The sequence below is a fragment of the Talpa europaea genome (assembly GCF_964194135.1).
Source record: "Talpa europaea genome assembly, chromosome: 16".
NCBI lineage: Eukaryota > Metazoa > Chordata > Mammalia > Eulipotyphla > Talpidae > Talpa > Talpa europaea.
The window spans coordinates 11,749,891-11,775,451 of record NC_140084.1 but is presented as its reverse complement, the minus strand read 5'-3'; the positions used below and the strand labels follow the sequence as shown (position 1 = coordinate 11,775,451).

Genomic DNA, 25,561 nt, shown 5'->3' with positions numbered 1-25,561 from the left:
ACCCAAAGTTTCACAAGATAGGACAGTAAAAAGCTAAGCCAAGATGTGGTACATGTACACCATGGAATATTACTCAGCATTCAAAAAAGATAAACACATGCAATTTACAGCAACATGGATGGCGCTGGAAGGGATCATGCTCAGCAAAATAAGCCAGAAAGAAAAAGAAAAATACCGGATGGTCTCACTCACAGCAGGAATCTAGAAAACTTAAATAAGGGACCAGGAAAATGAATAACTCTAAGAAAGTAAAAATCAAAATCAACAAACAACTATGAACCAGAGACACTCTATGGGGGGGTGAGGGGCGGTGAGGGGAGGGATTGATGTCAAAATAAGGGGGTCGCAATTGTATGGAATTTTATTTTTTAATAAAAATTATTAAATTTTATTTTTTAATAAAAATTAAAAAAAATTATATATATATTAAAAAAAAAGCTAAGCCCAGACCTCTATAAAGCATACCAGAGGGAATAGGGGGAAAGGTGGAGCGGATGGGAAGGAAGGCAAGTAGAGCTTGGGCACTGGTGGTGTGGTAGAGAGAGAAATGAAGAAAATCATTTTATTAATATTCTTTCCTAACTTTGATCATTATATTGTATGGCACCAAGACTGATGGCTGATTTCTAATCAGAAATGAAGAAGCCAAAAGGCAACAAAAAAAAAGTATATTTAAAGTTCTAGCATGTAAAGCAGACTACCAACACGTATTTTTTTTTAATCTAATAAAAAGAGCCATTAAAGTAAAGATGAAGAGCTGAGAGAGTTTATCATCATCAGATTTGCATCAAAAAGGAATCCTAAGAGGAGCTCAGCAGCCGAGATCCCTCTCTGGTGGCTGCTGGGGTGGGGGTGGCCAGAGCAAGAGGTGAACTGGGGTGGTGTGTGGCTGGGGCCATGACAGGCAATGCCAGGGAGTGGTGCCTCATGGAAAGCAACCCTGGGGTCTTCACTGAGCTCATTAAAGGATTCGGTTGCCAAGGAGCCCAAGTAGAAGAAATAGGGAGTTTAAAGCCTGAGATTTTTGAAAAGTTAAAGCCAGTTCATGGGCTAATTTTTCTTTTCAAGTGGCAACCAGGAGAAGAACCAGCAGGTTCTGTGGTTCTGGACTCCAGACTTGACACAATATTTTTTGCCAAGCAGGTAATTAATAATGCTTGTGCTACTCAAGCCATAGTAAGTGTGTTGTTGAACTGTACCCATCAAGATGTCCATTTAGGAGAGACATTATCAGAATTTAAAGAATTTTCACAAAGTTTCGATGCAGCTATGAAAGATTTGGCACTGAACAATTCAGATGTGATTCAACAAGTGCACAACAGTTTCGCCAGACAGCAAATGTTTTAGTTTGATGCAAAGACAACAGCAAAAGAAGAAGATGCTTTTCACTTTGTCAGTTATGTTTCTGTTAATGGAAGACTGTATGAATTAGATGGATTAAGAGAAGGACCGGTTGATTTAGGTGCATGCAATCAAGATGGCTGGATCAGCGCAGTGAGGCCAGTCATAGAAAAAAATATACAAAAGTACAATGAGGGTGAAATTCTATTTAATTTAATGGCTATTGTGTCTGTCAGAAAAATGATATATGAGCAGAAGATAGGAGAATTACAAATACAACTTGCAGAGGAGGAACCCATGGATACAGATCAGGGTAATAATATGTTAAGTGCCGGTCAGTCAGAGGTTGCCAAAAATCAGATGCTTATTGAAGAAGTAGTACAGAAATTAAAAAGATACAAGATTGAAAACATAAAAAGGAAATATTATCTCCCTTTCGTTATGGAATTGTTAAAGACTTTAGCAGAACATCAGCAGTTAATACAGCTAGTAGAAAAGGCAAAAGAAAAACAATGCAAAGAAAGCACACGAAACCAAATGAAGAAAATACTCTGTAAATTTCTTCTTCTGCACTTATTTTGATGGAAACAATTAAGTATAAAGAACTTTGAGCAACATCCTAATTGACTCTGCACATTTGGCAATAGTACCAGTCTGTTTTGCCTTTAATGCATGGATACATAAACGTTTTCCCTACCTGTATCATGTGCATGGTGTGCATATTAAATAAAAGTGATATTAAGAGTGAAAAAAAAAAAGGAATCCTAAAGGAAGATCTTCAGGCAAAAGAAAAATGATTCTGAATGGAAATAAGGTAAGTGTATGAAGGAATGATAAGCAGTAGAAAGAGAACTGTTTAGTTAAATAAATACTGTTTGCACAAAGCAATAGTAATGCCTTTAAAATGGAGTTTGAGGGCCTCCCTGGTGGCGCAGCGATTGAGCGCTGGGTTGCGAAGCTGCCCGCAGCCTCTGCAGTGCCGGTTTGATCCCCGGCTGCTCCCCGGCCACCAGAGGAGGGTCCCACATGGCGCGCAGACCTCTCCTGCCGCCCGCTGCTCCCCTCAGCAGTGTACTTCGGTCCTTCTGCCTGCTCTGCTCCCCGCTCTGGCTCTGGTGAATTCTCTCACCCCCCCGCTTCTGACTGTACCCAGTGCTTGTATAAATAAATAAAAAAAAAATCTTTAAAAAAATAAAATAATAAAATAAAATGGAGTTTGACCTAAAATGTTTTATAAGAACTACACGAAAGTTGGGAGGATGCAAGTGAATTCAAGTGTTCTAAAGTTCTAGGCATACAAAGTAATGTACTAAGCTCTGTGAAGTCAGAAATGTGTATTTTAATCTGTAAAAGGTAACCAGTAAGAGGATAATGCAAGTATAATTAAAAAGTTGATAGAGGAGAGGATAATATTTTTTTAAATTATATAAAAGATAAGAAATGAGAAAAAAAGAGCAAAAAAAACAATATAGTGGATATAAACCTAAGTGTATCAGTTGACACTAAATATAAGTAGGCTAAATCCTTTAATTTAAAGACTAGAGAGAGGTCAGTCCACCAGAAATAGATCAGCCCAACTGTGTCAATAATCATATTAAATATTAATGGACTGGGCCTCCCTGGTGGCTCAGGGGTTAAAGTCTCAGCGCTATCAACCTATCATCAGCCACTGGGGTCTGAGTTCAATCCCCTGGGCCAGGGAGCTGACTCACATGGCGCAGCAGACCTTTCCTGTCTCGCCCGCTGCTCCCCTCAGCAGTGTATTTCACTCAATATGCCTGTTCTGTTCCCCACTCTGTCTCTGGTAAATCCTCTCACCCCCCACACATCTGGCCTACACCCCAGTTCTTGTATGCATAAATAAATAAAGTAAATCTTAAAAAAATATGAGTTTAGCAAGTTCACCTGATAAAAGGTAAAGGTAGAAAAATTAACTGTATTTCTATCAACTGCCAATAGAAAATGAAATTAGCAAGACATTTTCCTTTGTGATAGCATCAAATACCTAGAAATAAGTCTAACCAAAAAATATGCAAGTCCTCTGCTCTGAAATCTATACATCATCAAAAGAAAGTGAAGAAAATGTAAATAAATGGACACTATTATAAAGTTGTCAGTTCTTCCCAAGCTGACGCACAGTGTGAAAGCAATCAGGCCTAGCAGATCTTCTTGTAGAAAATGAAAAGTTGGTTCTAAAATCTTTACGGAAATGTAAAGAGATGTGAAAAGACCGATGTAATACAAACAACATGGCATTGGTGTAAGGACAGACAAATGGACGAGAAGAACAGAATCCAGAACCACATACATTTTACAACAAAGGGGACACTTGTAAGGCCATGGAGAAAGGACAGTTTTCAATAAACAGTAGTAGGTCAACTTACATCCGCAGGAAATGAATTTCAACCTCTACAATTAGCAGACTGTAACCAAACCCTTTTGCGTGAGATTATTTACCTAAATTTGGAAGGGAAAACAATGAAGCTCTTAAAAGAAAACATAGGAGAGTATCTTTATGAGCAGAAATCTTAGCAAGGCGGCCTCCCTGGTGGCGCAAGGGGTTAAGCACCGCACTATGAGGCAGTTCACAGCCTCTGCAGCATGAGTTCGATCCCAGGCCAGCCAGGGAGCAACCCACATGGCACAGAAGACCTCTCCTGACTCGCCTGCTGCTCCCTTCAGCAATGTACTTTGGTCAGTCTGCCTGTTCTGTTCCCTACTGTCTCTGGTGGGTCCTCTCACTCCCCACACCTCTGGCCTATACTCCAGCTCTTGTATGCATAAATAAATAAATCTTTTTTTAAAAAAATAAATCTTAATAAGAATCTTAGAAATCTTTGCAAGCAAATTAGAACAATTGTGGTCATAACAAGCTATAAAAATTGAGAGCTTCCACTTATCAAAAGACACCATTAACAACAGAGAATACCATGGAGTGGAGGAAACAATGCTCACAGCAGACAGAGTTGTATGTAGACAATGGGCAGACCCGACAAGTCATGAAGAAAAAGTCAAACCGACAGAAAAATGGGCAAAACATTTGAACAGGTCCTTCACCAAAAGGTCCGTCGGCACACAGGAAGGTGCCTCGTCTCTCAGTCATCTGGGAAACCAGTGAGGGTGATGGGCAGCCTCCCAAACCTGGCGGCTAATGTGGAAAAGGCAGGAAATACTTCATTTTGGCAAAGATGTAGAGCACTTGGAAGTCCAAAGGAAATATTGAAACTGTTAAATAGTAGCTGGGTGTGGGTTTGGGATTACAGAGGTCTCATCCCTGTTAATGTGCCCACTGCTATTTATTTTTCATGCTTTACTATCACAATCAGACAGAAATCGAAGGTTTCACATTTTGAAAAGAACAAGCCCCTCTCTCCCCCCACAAACAGACACCAAGGCCTGGGGTCCAGTGGCTTCTCTTCTGATGACCTCTCTGGGCTTCTCTGCACCACTTCCCCTGACCACTTTGTCTCAAAGCCTCACCTGGCCCCCCAGCCCAGGCTAGCCCCGTGGCCCAAGCGAGGCCCATATTCCCTGTCCCCTCCACTTGTCCTGTCACCTCCAGTGTCTTCAGTCTTAGTCCTTGGCTTTTCTGTCCCTCACCCGCTTTCCCTCCTGCCCTCTGGACATGTGCACCTAGGATCACTCTGATCTCATATCCACAAAATTAGAGTGAGGGAACACCCCTGTCCCCATTCCGCATTGACAGGAGCCTCCTCAGCCTGCAGACAAGCTGCTGCCTGGGTTTTGCAGTTGCAGCCGGTCCTTGCAGCCAACCTCCTCCTTCTACTAAAGCTGCCCTGTCTGTCCAGGCCTGGCCCAAGTACCTGGAGAATAATAGTTTCCTCAGTGACCCCTCCTTTTCTGGGCCCTTCCATCACTTAGGCCTGTGTTCTTGCAGGGGTTGGGGGTTGTCAGTGAGCGGTCCACACGACTGTGCACCAGCTGCTCTCCAGCCCATGGTCTCCCCGGCCTCATAGGCCTCTCCTGAACCAGACTTCCTCCCCAATCCTATTTTAACAAATGAAGAGAAGTGCTCAGAATGGGGCTGGGGGAAGAATCCCTCACCTGAGGCGGAAAGCAGCAGCCAGAGCCGCAGGGCCCAGCCAATCCGGGATGCAGCGGCTGCTCTCAGAAGCCTTGCTTGGGTTTCCATCTCCATCAGACCCCTGTGTCAAAGGGTGCGGCACTTCCCCTCAAACTGAACCCTTCTTATGGCTCCAGAGCCAGGGGCTTGGTGTCTACTTCCGCCGTGAGGGTGGAGGCTGGGGGGCAGACATAGGTGCACAGCTGTTGAGAGCCAGCCCCAACATCCGGGTCTCTTGGAAAGCCCCTAGTCTGGGCTCTGGAGGGGAGGAGATGGGTCTCCTGATACTGGCTGTCGACCCCTGGCCTCTTCTTCCCCACCGCCCCTGGCCCAGCAGAGGACTGGAAGCAGAGGCTCTCCTGTTGGGTTGCCCAGTGAATCTGTCTCTGCAATGCTTTTCTAAGATGAAGACATTGGCCAAGGCCTTTAACCATTTTGAGCCTCAACTCTGTTTTTTATAAAACGGGAATGGTAGCATTTTCTCAGGGCTGTTTTGAGGCTGAAATGAGTGGATCCACATAAAGAACTTTGCAGACTTAGCCTGGCACCTCCTACTGCACTTTTTGCTGCAGTGTTGTCTGGTATCTGCATAAAAACAGCCTCTTGCTGTCCCCTGGAGCTGGCCAGCCCAGCCCCTGACAAAAGGCAGGAGGTGTATGGAAAGAGGAGCTACATGGATTGTTGTAGGAATCTTACAAACACGAATCACTTGGGCTTTCAAATCATGGGTTCTCTCCCGATGGGTCATACATATTTTATTTTATTTTTTTATCTTTTATTTAAAAAAATCTAAATTTTAATGAATTCTAATAAAATTAACTCAACTTATTAAGATATAAAATTTTAAAGATGCTATACTTCACGTCAGATAATTTTTTGTTCCCTATTTTATAGATAAGGAACAGAATCTCAAAGAGTAGAAGAGCTTGCCCAGGACCAGCAGCCACCGGGCTGGAGCCTGGAGGAGCCTCAGGTGGGCCTGACCCGGCCCATGGCCTTCCCTTTGCTCACTGTCTGGTTTCTGGGTGAGCAGCACCATGTGTTCAGCCTGCAGAGTAGATGGGAGTGCCTTCCCACTGAGAAGCTGGCTCATGGCTCCATCCTCCTCTTGAAGATGGTGTGGCTCCTCTGGAAATCTAGCCCTCCCAAATTTGCTCTCCAAGGCATCCACCCTTTGGTAAGCAGCTGTGTCTCGGGCTGAGCAGGCCCCCTTAGATGTGTAGATGCCTGCCTGCCATCCCCCCCCACCCACCAGGTCCCACTCCTAGGTGTGCCACACTGGGTGGGGGCAGTCGCAGTCCTATACCCTCACTGGAGGAACTATGGGGTGGGAGGAATTCTCGGTGGGCTTTTAGCACCCCACAGCAACTCACATGCCTACCATTCATTTTACCCGCTGCAGATGTAGAGTTCAACGGTATTTATTACAGTCTCAGAGCTGTGTACTCTTCACCACCATCCAGTCTAAAACATTTTCTTCCACCCAAAGAGAAATCCAGGCCATCAGCAGTCTCCCCTGTCTCTTCAACCTCCCACCCCAGTCCCTTGAACCCTGTAATCCACTGTCTGTCTTTACAGATTTGCCTTGACACTTGGCTTCTTTCACTCGACTGCATGTTTCCAGGGTTCCTCCACGTTGTAGCGTGTCTCAGGACCCCATTCCTTGCTGCGTTGGGTGATACTCCATTATACGGCTAGACTATGTTCTATTCATCTGCTCTCCAGGTGAGGGGCCTCTGAGTTGCTTTCACTTTCTGGCTATTGTGATTAATGCTACGATGAACATTTGTGTACAAGTTTCTGGCGTAATTTTCAAAACATGCTTACAACAACTGAGTCACCCTCCAGACCACTGCTGTGGCTGGCTCACTCCTTCTAAGCCATGAGGAGAGCACTTTGATGGGGACTGTTGATGGCTAAACAGAGTGTTCTATTGCTTTCACTCTGCTGTGGAGAAAAAGGGGAACTGTAGAAACAGTTAGTAGGTGGATTCCAATGTTGGTTGGTTGGAACTTCAAAGAGACTCCATCACTAACTATCTCCCAGTTGCAGGCTGAAGGTTATGGAAACATGGGGACTTGGACTCTCTTATCAGCTGCTGGAATCCCGCGCTGGAGGGTGTTCAGCTATGCTTTCTTTTATTTAGGTGCAAGTGGTTTCATCAACTATATTTGAAATGAACAGAAAAGAAAACATATATTAGGTCTCATATATGCTTGTAATGAATAAAAAGCTAGAACACTTCAGCAGAGAAACAGAAAAAAGCGGGGAGTGGTTTAAAATTAAAATGATCATATCTGAAAATTTAACAATAATGGATGGGGCCTTCCTGGTGGTGCAGGGGTTAAAGACACGGCACTATCAAGCTATCTCCAGCCACTGCAACATGAGTTTGAGCCCCAGCCAGATTGCTGACATGGAGCAGGAGACCTTTCCTGTCTCACTCACTGCTCCCCACTGCTCCCCTCAGCAGTGTATTTCAGTCAATTTGCCTGTTCTGTTCCCCACTCTGTCTCTGGTGAATTCTTACACCTCTGGCCTGTACCCCAATTCTTGTATGCATAAATAAATATATCTTTAAAAATAAATAAAAATAATGAATGGGCTTAGTAGTAAAATAAAAACAACAGGAGTTAGTAAAGATAAACGAGTCTAAGCAGAAACGGACCCACGGGTGGACTCCATTAGATTCAGCAAGTGTGAAGAGCCAGCCCAGGGGCCTGTGGGGCTAGAGAGAGTGGGGTGAGGTAGGGGAGAGTGATAGGCAGTGTGTGCATCTTCCTGGAAAGTTTCAGTCACTCAGCAGTGCCTGGTGCACTACAAAGGAAACTATGACAGAAGCGACCCTCTCCAGCTCTGAGGTTACAGCTCTTGTGTCCTGTGACCACAGGTGTCTTCAAAATGGAGGCCAAGCAGATTTTGTTCCATTACCCACCATCAGCATAACTGTCAAAGTGTCCCAGGGTGTTCACAGGAGAAGCAGGGAAACAAATCCAGTTACATTTTAAAGGCAAAAAAGAGTCTGAGGTGTGGCTGGTGGTCAGCTAGAAACAGGAAGCCTCAGTGAGTCTGTTCTGACCCATCCATCTGCAGATAAGGCCAGCGACTTAGATCAGCCCTGATCACAGGCTACCCTGGGACAGCCCAGCCTGTACCCACTGGGAGGTGAGGGAGAAAAGCAAGCCTTTTCTTTTTCTTTCATGCTTGTCCGAAGGTGACTAAATCAATGGCTACATTAGTCATGCTGCCAGTTTACCTGCAAAGATCCGTTTGGCCCATCAGAAATATCCTTTCTCTTGACATAAAGAAAAGGCCATGAAGTGTGCACACGTTTTCATGTTTTAAGTAGGCAAAATGTAAAACAAGTATTGCTTTAAAGAATAAAACGTGTATCACTCTGTCCCCAAAAACTGTGTAAGAAAAAATGGCACATATGTTTTTGTCAGTCAATAAAAAAGCCCAAAAAACTTTACATAACCATTGAACTCTAGTCAATAGGAAAGCTGAAGTATTAGAGGGTTAGGGTGTCAACTTCCATCCCTTAGAAGAAAGCTCCTAACCAGCCAGTCTTCCCACAAATAGCACCTCTACACTTTGGACAGAATAGAGAAAGCAAAGACTGAGTGCATGCGCCGAGGCTGAAACAAGGAGCCAGTTTGGAAGAGGAGCCTTGAGTCCCACCTATTGACTCACCCAAGTCTCTGGCCAACCCTGAAAATATGCTCATGGGATGCAAATGAAGCATTTTGTAACTGTTGGAAGAACCAATAGGAACCACTGGGCAGGCAGGCAGGAGATTCTGCTGCCCTAGCCTGGCAGGCTCCTGAAACCAAAAGGTCAACAAGCTTGGGAACAGTAGCACAGAATTTAGACTCGACACAACAGTCACGATGTCAGGCATACAATCCAAAATGTTTCAGCATACAGGGGAAAAAGATAATGAACAGATCACGCCACAAGGAGCCAGATGCTGTAACTACCAGCCAGACAAGTACTTGAACACGGCTATTCTGAATACCTTCACTGATGTAAAAGGAAATAGGCTTTTTTTAAAAAAAGATTTTATTTTTGCACAGAATTGGGGTGTAGGCCAGAGGTACGGAGTGGGGGAGAGGGGTGAGAGGATTCACCAGAGACAGAGGGGAGCAGAACAGGCAGACTGACTGAAACACACTGCTGAGGGGAGCAGTGGGCGAGACAGGAGAGGTCTGCTGTGCCATGTGGGTCACCCTCCTGGCCGGGGATCAAATTGAGGCCATTGTGGTAGGCCTTAACCCCTAGGCCACCAGGGAGACCTAAAGGAAGTATGCTTTTAATGAATGAGGAATTAGGAAATTTAATCAGACAAATAAGGGCATTTAAAATGTAAAGTGATAATACCTGAACACATGAAAAAGTGAGTGGACTTAGTACTAAGATAAAAAGGAGAAGAAAGGGCCTTGTAGCCTCTGAAGCTTTCTGCAGCTACTGCAGCACAAGTTCAATTCCCGGTCAGCCAGAGAGCAACCCACATGGCGCAGTAATTCAGTTGATCTACCTGTTCTGTTTCACGATCTGTCTTTAGTGAATCCTCTCACCCCCCACCCCCACATCTGGCCTATACCCCAGCTCTTGTATGCTTAAATAAATCTTTAAAAAAAATGAGAAGAAAGAGGCAGTAAAGATGAGGTAGATAAATAGAAAGCATTGGAGCTAAATAAAAGAGGGAAAAGATTGGAGAAGAGAGAAATGTGGCAGAAAAAGTATTTGAAAACCTAAAAACTGAAAACATGTCAACACTAGCAGAAGATTAATTTGCAGGTTAAAGAAACTCAATAAACCCCACACATGATAAATTTGGAAGGGAGTTTAAGCATCTCATAATCAAGATGTTGAAAATCAAAGATAATGAGAAAATTTGAAAAACAGTAATTGAATTAATTAGGTTTATCAGAAATCATGAAAACCAGATATTCTTTTTTTTTTAAAGATTTATTTATGGATACAAGAGCTGGGGTACAGGCCAGAGATGCAGGGGGTGAGAGGATTCACCAAAAACAGAGAGGGGAACAGAACAGGCAGGCCGACCGAAACACACTGCTGAGGGGAGCAGCGGGCGCGACAGGAGAGGTCTGCTGCGCCATGTCGGTTTCTCCCTGGCTGGCCGGGGATTGAACTCCTGCTGCAGAGGCCTCGATTGCTTCATAGTGTGATGCGTAACCCCTATGCCACCAGGGAGGCCCCAAACTAGATGTTCTTAATGTGCTGAAGGGGCCAGGGGGCAATGGGTGGAAGGGAATCATCAGCCCCAAATTCTATATCCAAGGAAATTTATTTATCAGTAATGAAGGTAAAATAAAGACATATTCTGATAAGGAAAAGCTAACAGATATGCAACTATAGTATCTGACAATGTAAAAGTGAGTATTAATTCCAAAAGAAGATGAAAGGAAAAATTACAGGATGGGGCACAAATGGGAGGAAGGAGTGTTTGTGAGGTATGAGAGCAAGATTACCTTCCAAGTCAGCAGAGAATAACCTGAGAACTTGAAAACCAAAAAAAAAAAAAGAAAAAAAAAAGCGGTGTAGGCACAAGTCGAGGAATAAAGAGTGAATCGCCAGCCCAAAGTTAGTAGGAGTTGAGTGATTACCCCTGAGATTAAGAATCAGGGAAACTGCTGTTCACCATTACAAGCCAGGTGGTACTACTTTACTTCAAGCAGGAGTCTGCATTGGTTTGATTAAAAAATAATAATAAAGCTAACATTAGGGAGAATATAGGGGAACAAAATAAGACATAAGGGGAAAAAATAATAACAATACACAACAAAACCAATACAAACAGATGATTATAAACCAGAGACATCCTGCAGGGGGTGGGGAGGGAGGGCGGGAGGAGCACAGAGGACTGAGGTGACTGTGCAGCGGCGCATTGGTCGAGGAATTTCTATGGGGACTGCACATGACGGGGTGGGGGGAAGCAAACATTGTTTAAAAATGAACGACGTAAAATAAAAATAAATAGAAACTCCTCCCACCTCCTGTCATTTCTGTCCTTGGGAGACAGAAAAAGGAGGAGGCAGGAGATTTGCAAAGGATAAAAGCAGGTGCATCTAAATGCCATGAGAAAAATGGTGCACGAGGAGCATGTTCAATTCTTTAAGGGACGTTCCTGAAGCTTTAGAGGAAAAGAAGCCAAAAACATGAAAAATAGTGCATGACAGGTTACAAGGCCCCCCCAGGGCCAGGCTCACTGCTGACTGGACAGAAGCCTCAGCGCCGACACTCAGAGTCGGGGGCCAGGTGGTGAAGGAGCGGGGAGCCGGGAGCAGCCCACACAGCTGTCCGCGACCGGCTGCGTGTACGGGGTGCAGTTAACGCATTAAATATCCTCCACGTCATCACCATTTCCTGCAGACAATTCGGTTTCTCCCCAAATCACAGGCCTGCAACGTCACTAGCGGGGCGCGGAGCCCTGCGCCGGGGGCGTGACCTCGCGAGCCCAAACAAGCCGCACGTGCGGGGCGGGCCGCGCGCTGACGTCATGAGCGTGCGCCGGGGCCTTAAAGCCCGCGCGGCCGCGGTCTGAGGTGCTGCCGCCGCCCCGCCCCCCACCCCACCCCCGGGCCCTGCACCCCCAGCCGGCGCCCCGGCCCGGTGGTGGCCGCCGCCGCGCTCCCCGGGTGTCGCTGAGCCCGAGCCCGAGGGGGCCGTGAGGTAAGGAGCCCGCGCGGGCCGCGCTGGTGGGGCCTCCCCGCCCCGCCCGGCGCGCCCCCTCCGCGCCGCTCTCGCCCGGGCGCTCCTGCCGCCCCCGCCGCCGTGGGCCCCGCCGCGTCCGCCCGGCGAGAGCGGGGTGGGGGGGCGGCCTCCTCCCGCCTCCCCCCCCCCCGCCCCCCCGACGGCCGCGCGCTCTGGCGGGGGTTGTGCGGGTCTCGCAGGCCGCCCGGGCCTGGGCCGGCGCTCCCGGGCGTTGGCGCCCGGCCCCGAGGATGCCCGGGTGACCCGGCTTCTGGCTCCCGCCGCGGGCCGACACCCCGGGCGCGGCCAGGCGGCGGGCGGGAGGGTTTTCCCGCCTCGAGGGCGGCGGCCCCTCGCGCTGCGCTGCCCGGGACTGTGCTGCGGGCCGGCGCTGAGCCGCCTGGAAAAACCCGGGCCTGGCCCGTGAACTCGCTTCTTCAGGTTTGACCCCTGGCGCCGCTGGGAGGATGCTCGGACCTGCCGGCGAGTCTTCGCGCTCCGCCCCTGCGCGTGGGCATGGCGCGAGGGAAAGTGGGGGGGCTGGGGGGGGGCCGGCGACGGTGCTGGCGACGGTGCTGGGGCTCCGTGCCGGGCTCCCTACTCGTTTCTCAGACTAGCCTGACCTGGCGCACTTGTTGAAAAGCCGCACCAGGGCGGAATTCCCTCCCCCGCCCAACCTGAGAAAAATTGGTTTCTTAAAGGGTGTCAGGTGCCGCTTGAGTGAGGTGGGGAAGGTGCTGCGCATCCCGCCCCTGGGTCCCCTCGTGGCCTGTGGCCCCCGGGCGGGCGCGGTGCTGTTGGAGTTTTGTAGAGTGCGGGGTCCTTGGGTTCACTCTGGGAAAGCAGCCGGGGATGGAACCAGGCATTGAACCGGCGCTGCAGAGGCCGCGGGCAGCTTCGCAACCCAGCGCTCAACCGCTGCACCATCGGGGAGGCCCTTGGTTTTCTCTTTTATTTGTAAGCATAGCTAATAATGGCTTGTCAATTTAGTTGTTTCTAAGAACCAACTCTTGGTTTCACTCATCTTTTTGAATTTTTTTTTTCTATTTCATGTATTTCTGCGCTAATTTTTATTTTTTCTACTGGTTTGGGGTGCTTCTGTTTTTCTAGTTTCTAGTTGTGAACTGCAAAATTTGTTTTGTTTATACATGCACTGGGTACAGTCAGAAGCGCGGGAGGGTGAGAGAATTCACCAGAGCCAGAGCGGGGAGCAGAGCAGGCAGAAGGACCGAAGTACACTGCTGAGGGGAGCAGCAGGTCTGCATGCCATATGGGACCCTCACTCTTTGCTTGAGTGAACAAAAGCACCACGAGACCATGGGTCAATTACAGACCCAAAACAAAAATCTTTTTCTATCTATATTAAAAAATATGATTGAAACACGAGGTATTAAAGTAAATAAGAAAGCTCTACTGCAACTTTATAAATTTATATTACGGGTATGCCTGTGGTTTCCTGAAGAAGGTAGTTTGTCACTGGAAACTTGGAAGAAAGTAGGAAAAGAAGTGAAAGAGTTTTATGCCCTTCATGGACCATCTCAGGTTCCGAGACAGGCTCTGTCCTTGTGGGTACAAATTAGAGATTTGTTGGTTAATGCCACTGAGGCAGAATTGTGGGAAGGCCAACAGGATGACGTTCAGGATAATCCTAAAAACAATAATGATCTAAACACGTCATTATTCGCTCAAGCCTCTGCTCCCGTATCAAAGGAATCCCTTTCCCAGTCAGAGGATGAGTTTAATGATCATGACTATACTGAAATGCTAGATAAATTAGCTTTCAAAAATGATAAACCCTCCCGCCCACCCGCTAACCTTTTTCCAGTTGTTACCAAACCTAAAATTGCATTACATAATAATCCTAATCATATCAAAGCCCATCAAGGGCCCCTAGGTGGCATTTTAGGATCAGCAAGAAAGGCCAGTAAGGAGATTTTTCATTTACTTTTCCCGTTGCCGGACCTCCGGCTTTGTCTCGCGCTGATGAAGGCCCTGCATGGGAGGCCATCCCCATAAAAACTCTTAAAAAATTACAGTCAGCCGTACAGACAACAGGTCATAACTCTCCTTATACTTATCAAATTATTGACATGTTATCAGCCACTTGGATGACCCCTTATGACTGGCATAATCTTGCCAAGGCTGTTCTTCCTTCAGGAATGTATGTATTATTTCACATGGAATATGAGGACCAAGTACATGCCTTCCTTAAGAAGCATGATAATGAGGTCAAGGCTGAGAAAATTTCCCTTTCTATGTTCATGGGAACAGACAAATATGCTGAGGTACGCAGACAAGCTGCCCTTTCAAAAGATGTCCTAATTGAAATTAATAAACTATCAGTTGCCTCATGGAAAAATCTTCCTTCACCTGAGTACAAACCCACTAATCTCACTGATATACACCAGCGCCAGGATGAAATGTACCAGGATTTTGTGGCTAGATTAGAAACTGCTCTGGATAAGGTTCTTCCATCCTCCGGAGCACGAGATTTATTGTTTAAACAACTTGCATGGGAAAATGCTAATTCCCTCTGTAAAGAACTAATTAGACCTATAAGAAAAACTGGTATACTTCAAGATTACATTAAAGTTTGCTTAAATGCTTCCCCCGCGGCACTAGATCAAGGGTCTGGAAAAAAAAAAAAAAAACAAATAAATAAATAAAAAACTCAAAAACTTATGGCTGTCTGTATCCCTAAATGACAGCCCCGTATTAATAAAACAGTTGCCTGAACAGATAGGTTGTTTTTTGCCTGGCTGGAGGCAAAATGAAATATACAAAACAAAAGGTAAAACAAAAAATAGCCTGCAGTAGTAGAGAAAGTTATCAGAATTCTTGGGATAGTAAAATTGTTTTTCAAAAGCCAAAAGTTGATTCTAGAGCCAATGCTGCTGACCTCTTTGCAGAGGCATGGGTTCCCAATTATGAGACCATTTCAAAATCCAGCCCAAATTTCCAGCTCGGACTTGGCTAAAAGTGTTGACATAAAAATAAAAACTCAAAAACAAGTAGCAAATAATGTGACATGATCTTAAATGAAAGAAAAAATACTCCAATCTTTTCCTGTTAATTATTTGGGGAAGAGGCTAGGTTCCCCCCAGTGAAGTTTTTTGCCATTTGTTTCTTTTAAAATAAATAAATAAATAAAGCATTTTTAAATAATAGTATTCAAAGTTCATTCACAATTGATAAAGTTATAAAAAATGGTTAAATATGAGTGTATGAGACTATATGACTATAATATAAATAAAAGGTTTTTATTAAAATAGTCTGAACCCACTGCAGTGGGCTGGTGGAGGCTGCCCTTGATCTCAACAAGCAGCTGCCTGGACTTTTTCTCCAGTGTTGGGATCACTGACAGGTCTCGACTACCTTCCTGCTGTGGAGGACTGAACCTTTCTATTATCCACCTTAAATAACTATTTTGGTTCATTCTACAAAAAAAAGTTCCATTTCCCTGTGTTTCTCTGATTTTAAAGTCTAAATTGTCTTAGGCAACAACTGCTGAGTTACTTTTTTTTTTTTTTTTAAAGTTTATTATTTTTTTTAAGAGGCATGTTTATTTATTTATTTAGTTTCATTTGTTTGTTTATACAAGCACTGGGTACAGTCAGAAGCGCGGGAGGGTGAGAGAATTCACCAGAGCCAGAGCGGGGAGCAGAGCAGGCAGAAGGACAGAAGTCCACTGCTGAGGGGAGCAGCGGGCGGCAGGAGAGGTCTGCGCACCATGTGGGACCCTCCTCCAGTGACTGGGGAGCAGCCGGGGATCGAACCAGCGCCACAGAGGCCGCGGGCAGCCTCGCAACCCAGCGCTCAACCGCTGTGCCACCGGGGAGGCCCTGCTGAGTTACTTTTGATGTGCTAACAAGCTATACAAAATCCTTATTGGTTGAATAAAAGCTTTTAATTTTACTTATTGGTCCTGTAAAAGATTAAGTTTCTTGTTAAAACAAACCTGGTAAAACATAAAGTGATGATACAGACATTTTTGAGCTAAATTCTAAACCTCAAATTTTACAGGCAGACTGTAAAAATTTACCTCTTCTCCTGTTCTCAAGATAACAGTGTACTTTTATGTTTTAAAATATGACCGTTCCCAGTGAAATAATATGTTAACAACCTAAAGCCAAATAATCATTTCTTAAAAATGTAAACTCCAAAAATATTTTCTTATCAAAAAAAAAAAAAAGTAAATTGCCGTGACTGCTGTGGTCTCGAGCCCAAGGTCTTTGGTAATAAGTAAGATTAGACACTTATTCTGTGTACAGATTTTAGCTGTTAACTCATTAAAAACCTCAGTATCTTCACACATATTGGTAAAATAACTGTTTCAAAATATATACACATGGCCAAAATTTTATTATTATTATTATTTTTTTTTTATAGAGGCATGCTTTATTTGTTTGCTGGTTTGTTTGTTTTGTTTATACATGCACTGGGTACAGTCAGAAGCGCGGGAGGGTGAGAGAATTCACCAGAGCCAGAGCGGGGAGCAGAGCAGGCAGAAGGACCGAAGTACACTGCTGAGGGGAGCAGCGGGCGGCAGGAGAGGTCTGCGCGCCATGTGGGACCCTCCTCTGGTGGCCGGGGAGCAGCCGGGGATCGAACCGGCGCCGCAGAGGCCGCAGGCAGCTTCGCAACCCAGCGCTCAACCGCTGCGCCACCGGGGAGGCCCTAAAATTTTATTATTTTTTTTTTTTTTAAATTTTATTGTTATATTCCCCATACAATTGCAGCCCCCCCATTCTGACCCCAATCCCTCCCCTCCCGCCCCCGCCCTCCTAAAAGTGTCTCTGGTTCATAGTTTTTTGTTGATTTTGATTTTCACTTTCTTATATTCATTTTCCTGGTCCCTTATTTAAGTTTTCTAGATTCCTGCTATGAGTGAGACCATCCGGTATTTTTCTTTTTCTTTTTGGCTTATTTCGCTGAGCATGATCCCTTCCAGCGCCATCCATGTTGCTGCAAATTGCATGTGTTTATCTTTTTTGAATGCTGAGTAATATTCCATGGTATATATGTACCACATCTTCTTGATCCAGTCATCTATTTTTGGGCATTTGGGTTGTTTCCAAAGCTTAGCTATTGTAAACAGTGCTGCTATAAACATAGGGGTGCAGGTGTTCTTTGGAATTGATGTTTCTGTGTCCTTTGGGTAAATACCTAGGAGTGGAATTGCTGGATCATATGGAAGCTCTATGTTTAGTAGGTCCAGAAATCTCCACACAGCTTTCCACAGTGGTTGGACCAGTTTGCACTCCCACCAACAGTGCAGAAGAGTTCCTTTTTCTCCACACCCTCGCCAACATTTGTTGTTGCTAGTTTTTTTAATATGTGCCATTCTCACTGGTGTAAGATGGTATCTCATGGTAGTTTTGATTTGCATTTCCCTGATGGCAAGTGATGTTGAACATTTTTTCATATGCCTGTTGGCCATTTGCATTTCCTCTTCAGAGAAGTTTCTTTTTAGCTCTTCTGCCCATTTTTTGACTGGATTATTTTCTTTGTTGTTGTTGAGTCTCATCAGCTCTTTGCAGATTTTTGTGATCAGTCCTTTATCATTAGTGTTGGGTGCAAAAATGTTCTCCCAGTCGGTGGGGTTTCTCTTTGTTTTTGTTATTGTCTCTTTTGCTGTGCAGAAGCTCTTTAATTTGATGTAGTCCCAGCTGTTTATCTTTGCCTTCACTATCACTGCTTTGGGTGATGTGTCTATAAAGATGTCTTTGATGTGCAAATCACGTAGTGTTTCACCTATATTTCCTTCTATATATTTTATGGTTTCAGGTCTTATGTCTAGTTCTTTAATCCATTTTGAGTTGATTTTTGTGTATGGTGTGAGGTAGTGGTCAAGCTTCATTCTTTTGCATGTAGCGACCCAGTTTTCCCAGCACCATTTATTGAACAGACTTTCTTTGCTCCAATGCATATTCTTTGCTCCTTTGTCAAAGATTAGTTGACCATAAATCTGTGGGTTTATTTCTGGATTTTCTATTCGATTCCATTGGTCTGTATGTCTGTTCTTGTTCCAATACCATGCAGTTTTGATGATTATGGCTTTGTAGTATAGCTTGAAGTCTGGGAGTGTGATGCCTCCATTCCCTTCTTTTTTTTTCAGGAGAGCTTTTGGCCAAAATTTTAAATGTTATCAAGAGATCTCTGTATCTGTTTGTCTGTCTTTGTGTTTGTTTTGTTTTTTACCTCCAGAGGACTAATTATAGATGGCACCTTTATAAATTATCATAAAACAAATCTTAAGATCTTAAACAATTTTTTAATAAACAAACTAGTTTAAATTTTATAATATAATTCAAAGTATATATGCCTTAAAGTTATAAATACTTTGTTTAAATGTGTTTATTTCAAACAAGAAATTTCTGGTATAAAAAGTACTTTTGTCCTTCCTAGAAAAATGTACATAGTATCTATATGGTGCTCTGATTTTTTTTTTTGTTTTGTTTTTATTAATTTGCCTAATTGCTTCTTTATTAGCTAGCCTAGAAAAACCTAGGTATGTGCCATTATATTATTAACAGCCATGCAAAATGGAATTCCAGTCATAACAGAAACTAAAACTACAACTAAACTTTCAGGTTTACTTTTTGCACCTATTTGTGAAAGCTAAAAATTCTAATGTCATATTACCTTGTGTGTTCACATTTAAGTCATCTAGTACAAACAAATAACAGTATTATAATGCCTTACTGCTAATGAAAGATGTGACAATCCTAAATCGATGTAATGTAAAATGTGTGTTTACAAAGAAAAACATGTATTAAAAATAGATATTTTAATGGTCCTAAAAGTAAAGTGATAAGTGTTAAAGCAAATGTTGAAGGTCTAAAATAATTAAAAAATAACAAGGCTAAGGAAAGTGTTAAAAATCTCAAAGAAATTTTACAAAAAACAAATTTTGTATACTCAAATGATTTATATTATTTTAGTATTTTGGGAACACATTAGCTAAAATAATTTTTGGTTAATAATAACTGAGTTTTAATCTAATGGGTTGTTTCAAAACATGTACCTATACACTAACATTGGGTATAATCTTGGCCCTTGTCTAGGTTAATGATTTTGGGTACATAATGTCTTTTAGTGTCTGAAAAACTAAGATTTTTGAGATGACAATTAAAGGTTATGATTTGATTGTCAATATTATACTCAGGGCTATAATTTTTATAAAAATTAAATATGGTTGTTTTTGCTGTTTTCTTCCCCCCCCCCCCCCCCAAGATAAATCTGTATTTATAACACGCGGTTATACAAGGATTTAAAAGAAAAAAAAAACAAACATTAAAGGCGGAGTAAGATGAGATGCCGGCAGTCAGGTGGGGCCGCTGGCCAGGGGCTAGACCCAGGATGTTCGCCTTCAGGAACGACTTCATCTGTTTCCCGGATATGCCTTCCACGCGTTCCAGATCCTCCACCTGGCTGAAGGGGCCGTGGAGCTCCCTCCAGCCCAAGATGAGTTGGGCCTTCTTTTCTCCAATGCGCCGCAGGCTGCGCATATCCCAGAGTGAGCCTTTGTTCAGCACATCTAATATTTTTTTACGCCCATGGGCCAGTAGTTCCGGACTGATCTGCCGCTCCCAGCAATCCTCAGTCTTCTCTTCTGGCTCTGAGGCATCCAGGGACTCCGGCTCTCTTTTTCGACCTCTCTTCTTCAGGATGTAGATCTCCGCATTTGGGGATGCTGCCTGCTCCTGAATCAGTTGTAGGGGCATCACTACAGCCTTTTTGAGAGGTTTAGCCACTGTGACTATGCAGCGGGCAAGGGGCTGGAGCATTGTGGGAGAGCAATTCTCTTTTTCCTTTGGGTCTGCAGCCTCCTGGGCCAGCACCTTGGCTTTCAGTTCTTTTTGCTTCATCTTAAGCCTCTGAATCTCTAAATCTTTCTCCTCCATTGTCTTCATGAGTACCATCCGTTCGCGCTTGGGGGTGCTCACCAGAGGGGTTCCCTGGTTCCCCTGGGAGCCTAGCAGACGGTCCAAACTCATGAGGCGCTCCAGCATAGCCGGATCCATACTGCTTAGCTTCTGTAGAGGACTGCGTTTCTGGGAAGCAGAGAAGGGGGCTGCTGGGGGCTCAGGACTCCCAGTCTCCTCATCTTCAGGACCTCGGGCACTCTTTGCCTCCAATGGGCCTAGTAGTTCTTTCTGAGACAGTTTAACAGGTGCCAAGACATGAGGCTGTAGGCTCTCGTTGGTAAAAGGCCAGTTGATCACCTCCTTTGACCTGGCAGCAAAGTTGAGTGCAGAGACTGTGTCTAGGTAGAAATGTCTCTCAGGGGCAATGTTGGCAATGAGGATGCTGTGAGCTGAGCCACCCAGAGAGTCCTGCAGCAGGGCGAGTGAGCTTGCTATCCCGGTAAGGCACATGAGGGAGGCCCTGGTTCAGCGCATCCACCACCTTGCCCAGCACAAAGAGGGAAGTGTTGATGGCCCCGCTCTCCTTCAGGCGCAGGCCCTTGTTGCCCGTGCACCGGTTGTCCTCTTGTTATAGGACAGGGAGAGGGGCAGCCCAAGACCCGCAAACCTGCCCATTCTAAATGGGTTCTGCCATCCGCTGCATCAACACAAAACATAGGAGACTTTAATGGGAAGGAACTTTAATAAAACTAGGAAACAATACAGGTAAGGCAAAGAGTCTAGTTTCTAAATGAAGCACCCAAAGTTACCCGTCCCCTCGTGGGTAAAAGTCCATCCATATGGGATTGGCCCAGAGCAAGGCCCCACAGCCTGCCACAAGTCTAAAGCATCTTCCAGTGGGGACCCACAGAAAAGGGTCAGAAACAACCAAACAAGCCTGGAAGGAAAAGAGCAAAATCAACATCAAGATAAAAGCTGCCATTGTCACCTCCCCATGGGTCTCACCCACATCTGTGTCACCCCGTCCACGACCAAAAGACAAGCGCAGTTTCTTCACGTGTCTCTAGGCTCCTTGCGCCTCCTCCAGGTCTCCTGGCTCCATCCTGCTTCCTCAGTCTCTTCTGCAGCTTCTCCTCTTCCTGCTCAGCTCCACCCTCCCTTGGGTGGGGCAGGGAACCTGGAACCTCCCCCTTTCCTGGGGACCACCCTGTTACACTCTGAGCCAGCCAAGTCAATCAGGTAGAGCTTCCCCTCCCGCTGGCGGAATGGGGCCAGACGTTCCCGATGGTCCACCTTAACCAGGAGCACAGCGTGACTGCGCGAGGAGCGCTGGTTGAGACGGGTGGCTCCTACAGTTCGATTTCCAGTGGCTGGCAGGAAGTGCTGCTCAAAATCAGCAAAGCTGGTGATGGGCTTCTGCCTGAGGCCGGGGATCAAGATGTTTCCTCCGCAGTCTTCTCGTATCACCAAGTCTCCTGATTGGGGGCCAAGAGATCTAATACCTTTTCCTGGTAGATCTCTAAGTAGGACATAGTGACAGAGAGGGCCCATGGCCGGCCCTCAGCACCCTCCTCCCTTGTGAGCTGTAGGAGGTCCATGAGAGCCCGGGGAATCACACCTGGCTGATTGTTTTCTAAGTATTTATGACACAGCTTCCCAAAAATCTAAATTAAAGTAAAATTTGGTAGCCTGTCATTTAATCAATTAAAGGAAATTTTGTGGAACCTCAAGCAGAGCTTTAGAGATACTCCACAAACTTTCTCCTTTTCCTCCTGGGAAGGACATTAGATAAATTTATCCTATCTGGTTTACCTGGTAAAGTTACACTACAAGGGAATCACTGTCACTTGAAAAAATGGTAAAACTCTAATATGTACAAAAATGTTAACATTGGTTTTCTAAAACAAAATCTTTCAATACCTAATGTATGTAAGTTGTCAATAATTGTTGCCTTGCAATATTATATACTTCAATGATTTAATGTCTGCAGGACTTGTTTCTACACAATATAAAAAGAAAAGGCCTCAATTGATTCAAAATGATAAACTTTTGAGAGTAAAAAAAAATTTTTCTACAAAGAACTGTATAAACTGTTAATACACCTGATTTTTACTGTTTTTGTTTGGCATAACATTGAAAATGTTTTTACATTTTGCCTTGATTCAACAAAGTTTTCTTGTTTTGACTGACCACACTCTACAGCAATGTTTTATATATATATTTTTTTTTCTTTTTCTAGCAGAGCTAACCTTTTATGTGGCTTTCAGTACAATTCTTCCAGGGAGCTGACATAGAGCTAAACTAAAATGTGGAGAAACTGCTGCTTTGTTCGTAGGGTTCCAGACACCTCTGAAAATGATGAGAAAGCTTGCCTCCATTGGCAGGACTGAATAACCCGGTTCCCTGAACAGAAAGCTCTGTCATAAAGCCTGAACTCCTTCGTCTTTTCGCTGCCTTTGATGTACAATTCAAACAACCTGGACAGAACACCACTAAGATCCCAGTGCGTGCCTATGTTGGATACCCCTTCACTATACTTCTGGGGATCGCCTCAGCTACACGCATTCAATCGCGTGGGACTTCTTACTCCATTCATTGTTCCAGTTGCGTTGTTACTAATTGTATTATCCCCTCTCTTGTTCGTCTATATCCTGTGGTGGTCTTGCTCAAAAGACCCTCCTATGTTATGTTACCTGTTGATTTACATGATATGCCTTGGTATGATAATACTGCCATGCAAGTTTTAGATGAAGTACATGCTCTTCTTCGTCCCAAACGTTTTATTGCCACCCTTATTCTAGGCATTGCCGCTCTGATTTCCTTAGTTACCTCTTTAGCTGCTTCCTCTGTTGCTTTAATTCAGGAAGCTAAGACAGCTGCTTTTGTAAATGACCTTACCCAAAACGTGTCCATGGCGCTCGCAATACAGCGGGACATTGATTATAAGTTAGAAAGTTAAATGCTCTGGAAGAAATTGTTATTGCTATTGGCAATGAGGTTCAACTTCTCAAACACCAACTGTCTACTCGTTGCCATGTTCAGTTTCGTTTCATTTGTGTTACGCCTTTACATTATAACTCTTCCTTACATTGGAATCTCACCAAACATCACCTATTGGGCATCTGGCAAGACAATGACCTTTCTCATGACCTTTCGTCTCTCCAAGCTGAAATTTCTGCTGTCAGTAAGTCTCATCTGCACACTTCACTCTCTTCCTTTGCTCATTCTCTAGCTTCCACTCTCCAATCTTTGACTCCTACGCACTGGTATCACCTCGTTCTCTCCTTTATTGTTCTTTCCCTACTCGTCCTGCTCCTTTGTTTACTCCTTCCCCTCTGTGCCCGCTTACTTCACAGGTCCATTCATCGTCTTCAACGAGATATGTACGCCTTCCAGCTCCCTTCTAAAAACAAAGGGGGACCTGCTGCACCTCCCCTTGCAGTGACCTTTAGAAATGGCTTTCGCCACGGTCCCTAGGTCCGGCTGGGCAACCAGCGCGCAGGGGGAGAACAGCATAACACCCTGAAGCAGAGGAAGTTCAGCGGAAGTTCCCTGAAAAGGCAGAAGCTTATCAAAACATAACGACCACCAGGAACCACTACAAGAATGCTAAAAATCTTATCCCGTCCTTCTAGAACTACAAACTTTAATCCCTTATTTGTCTTTCTAAACTTCCTTTCTTCTAAAAAAAGTCATTGCTTGTTCTGTAGATCACCTCCCTGATGGTGATAGACACGAGCAAGCTGATTTCATTGATATTCATTGTCCCTGTGCTTTTGGAAAACATATACTGGTCACAAACTCAAAATTACTCAGATTTTCACTCTTGAAGTGTGTCTGTTTGTCATTTCTTTCACCGACGCCCTGACCACCCTGCACGCTTCTCTCAACCCCGAGGTGGCCTCATCGTCTACTGCTGTGCTGGTCCGCGGCAATGGGGCTTAAATATTGTTTCAATTCTTGAGGAATGAGGTGGGTTACCTCTGCCTCCTCCATCTCCATAGCCAGCTCTGTTTAGTGCTTTAGCTGTGGTAACCTCCCATCCGGCCTCCCTGCTGCTCCCCTCTGCCATAGATTGTGATCTATGAAGCTTGCGTCTCCTGGTGAGGAGGGGCAGCTCGGGTCCTCCAGGATCATGGGACTCAGGTGTGCCTGGCAGGAAGGAAGCTCAGTTTCTTCACTTATAAAACAAGAATAATAAATTGGGCTCGTGAGTTACAGGACTACACAATGAGCTAATACACATAGGCAAGTAGAAAAAGCAAGTAATAACCGTTCACCCTACCACTAATGTTTCTGTGACTGAATTGGTCTTGTTATTAGTGGTCACCACTGAGGCCCTGTTGCTCATTTTCACAGCTTGGCCATGCTACGCCTACTCCTCAGGCAGCTCCTGTACCCACAGAACCAAACCAGCCAACCACTGCCAGTCCCGGCCTGCCACTAGCCTGCTCCCCATCCTAGAGAAAGCCTAGCTTTATTTCCAGCACTACAGCATCTGTTGTCCTGAGCAAAGTGATCTGAGGCACAGTCCCACATGCCTTTGCTGTCTTCAGCTCTTTAGGTTCTGGCACGTGAAGAATCCCCATGTCTCACTCAGCCTCTCCCTCCTTAACTCAAGGGGTACTTAGTACTAGCCTCTCTTCATTTCCCTGACACTTCAGCCCCATTTGCTGCCCCTCATTTTCTTGTTTTGAGTAATGTCCTCAGCGACCTGAAGAGACACTGGCCTTCAATAACTTCCTCTTGCTACATTTAGCACTGACCAGGCACAGCAAAAGTGCCAGTGTTGGTCCTGCCCCAGACAACCTGCAGTGACGCTAATGTTCTGGGGGGGGGGGGGGGGATTTCCAGTGCAGAGGTGTGTCCTGGGGTTAACTCCCAGGCATCTGGATAAACAGGAGGGAGAGTTAAACACCCAAAGACACCAGGAGAAGATCTAGGGAAGTAGAAGGAATCCAAGTGAACCTCACTCAGAGCCACTGGTCACAACTGGAGGCTCTTGGTGATGTGGGAAGTTTTGTTGAAAGCAGTAGAAAGGGGGGCTATGAATTGGCAGAACTTCACCTCTCAGGCTTCCCAAGTGGGGCTTCTGCGCAGCTGTACTCAAATTCCCTTTCAAATTAGTGTCAAGCTCATCTACTTTTTAAAAAGCAAATGGCCCGTACTCCTTACTTGAAGCCCAGCCATGGCGGCACCTTTCCTGACAGACGGGCTGGTATCCAGCGTCAGGTAGCCTGTCGTCTGCCCAGGTGTCCGTCAGTTCCGGGGGGAGCATCCAGGGCCAGGAGCTCCCCGTCATAATCCTGCTCAGGACCCCACTCCCAGCAGCCCTCGATGCCCACTCCATTGCTAGCGCTAGGCCTTCTTTTTGGAATGAGTGTCCCCACATCCACCACCAGGGATTGTGTCAGCGGCCTGGCTTCAGATTTCTCAGGGGAATCTGTACTCCCTTTGGTCTCCCGAGTTCGCTGGTGTCCTCTGGGTTCTTCTGCATGATGCCTGCTGACCCTGACAGTGTTTGGGCCTGCCGTATTTTGTTGAACAA

The 25,561-nt window shown here is 45.1% G+C and overlaps 1 protein-coding gene and 1 pseudogene across 2 annotated transcripts; one reads left to right on the top strand and one right to left on the bottom strand.

Moving 5' to 3' along the window:
• The first annotated feature begins 888 nt into the window (after nt 1-888).
• LOC311186520 (ubiquitin carboxyl-terminal hydrolase isozyme L5-like) lies at nt 889-1,882 on the top strand (annotated as a pseudogene). Its single transcript has one exon. The product of its transcript is annotated as a ubiquitin carboxyl-terminal hydrolase isozyme L5-like (transcript).
• Nucleotides 1,883-5,550: 3,668 nt separating this feature from the next.
• On the bottom strand, nt 5,551-25,203 carry LOC311185800 (kinesin-like protein KIF22; the record flags this gene model as incomplete). The annotated part of the gene is given in 6 exon segments (XM_084256619.1): nt 5,551-5,603; nt 19,410-20,490; nt 20,492-20,635; nt 21,229-21,500; nt 21,503-21,677; nt 25,189-25,203. Coding segments are annotated over 6 exon segments (1,740 nt in total).
• Between the last annotated feature and the right edge of the window lie 358 nt (nt 25,204-25,561).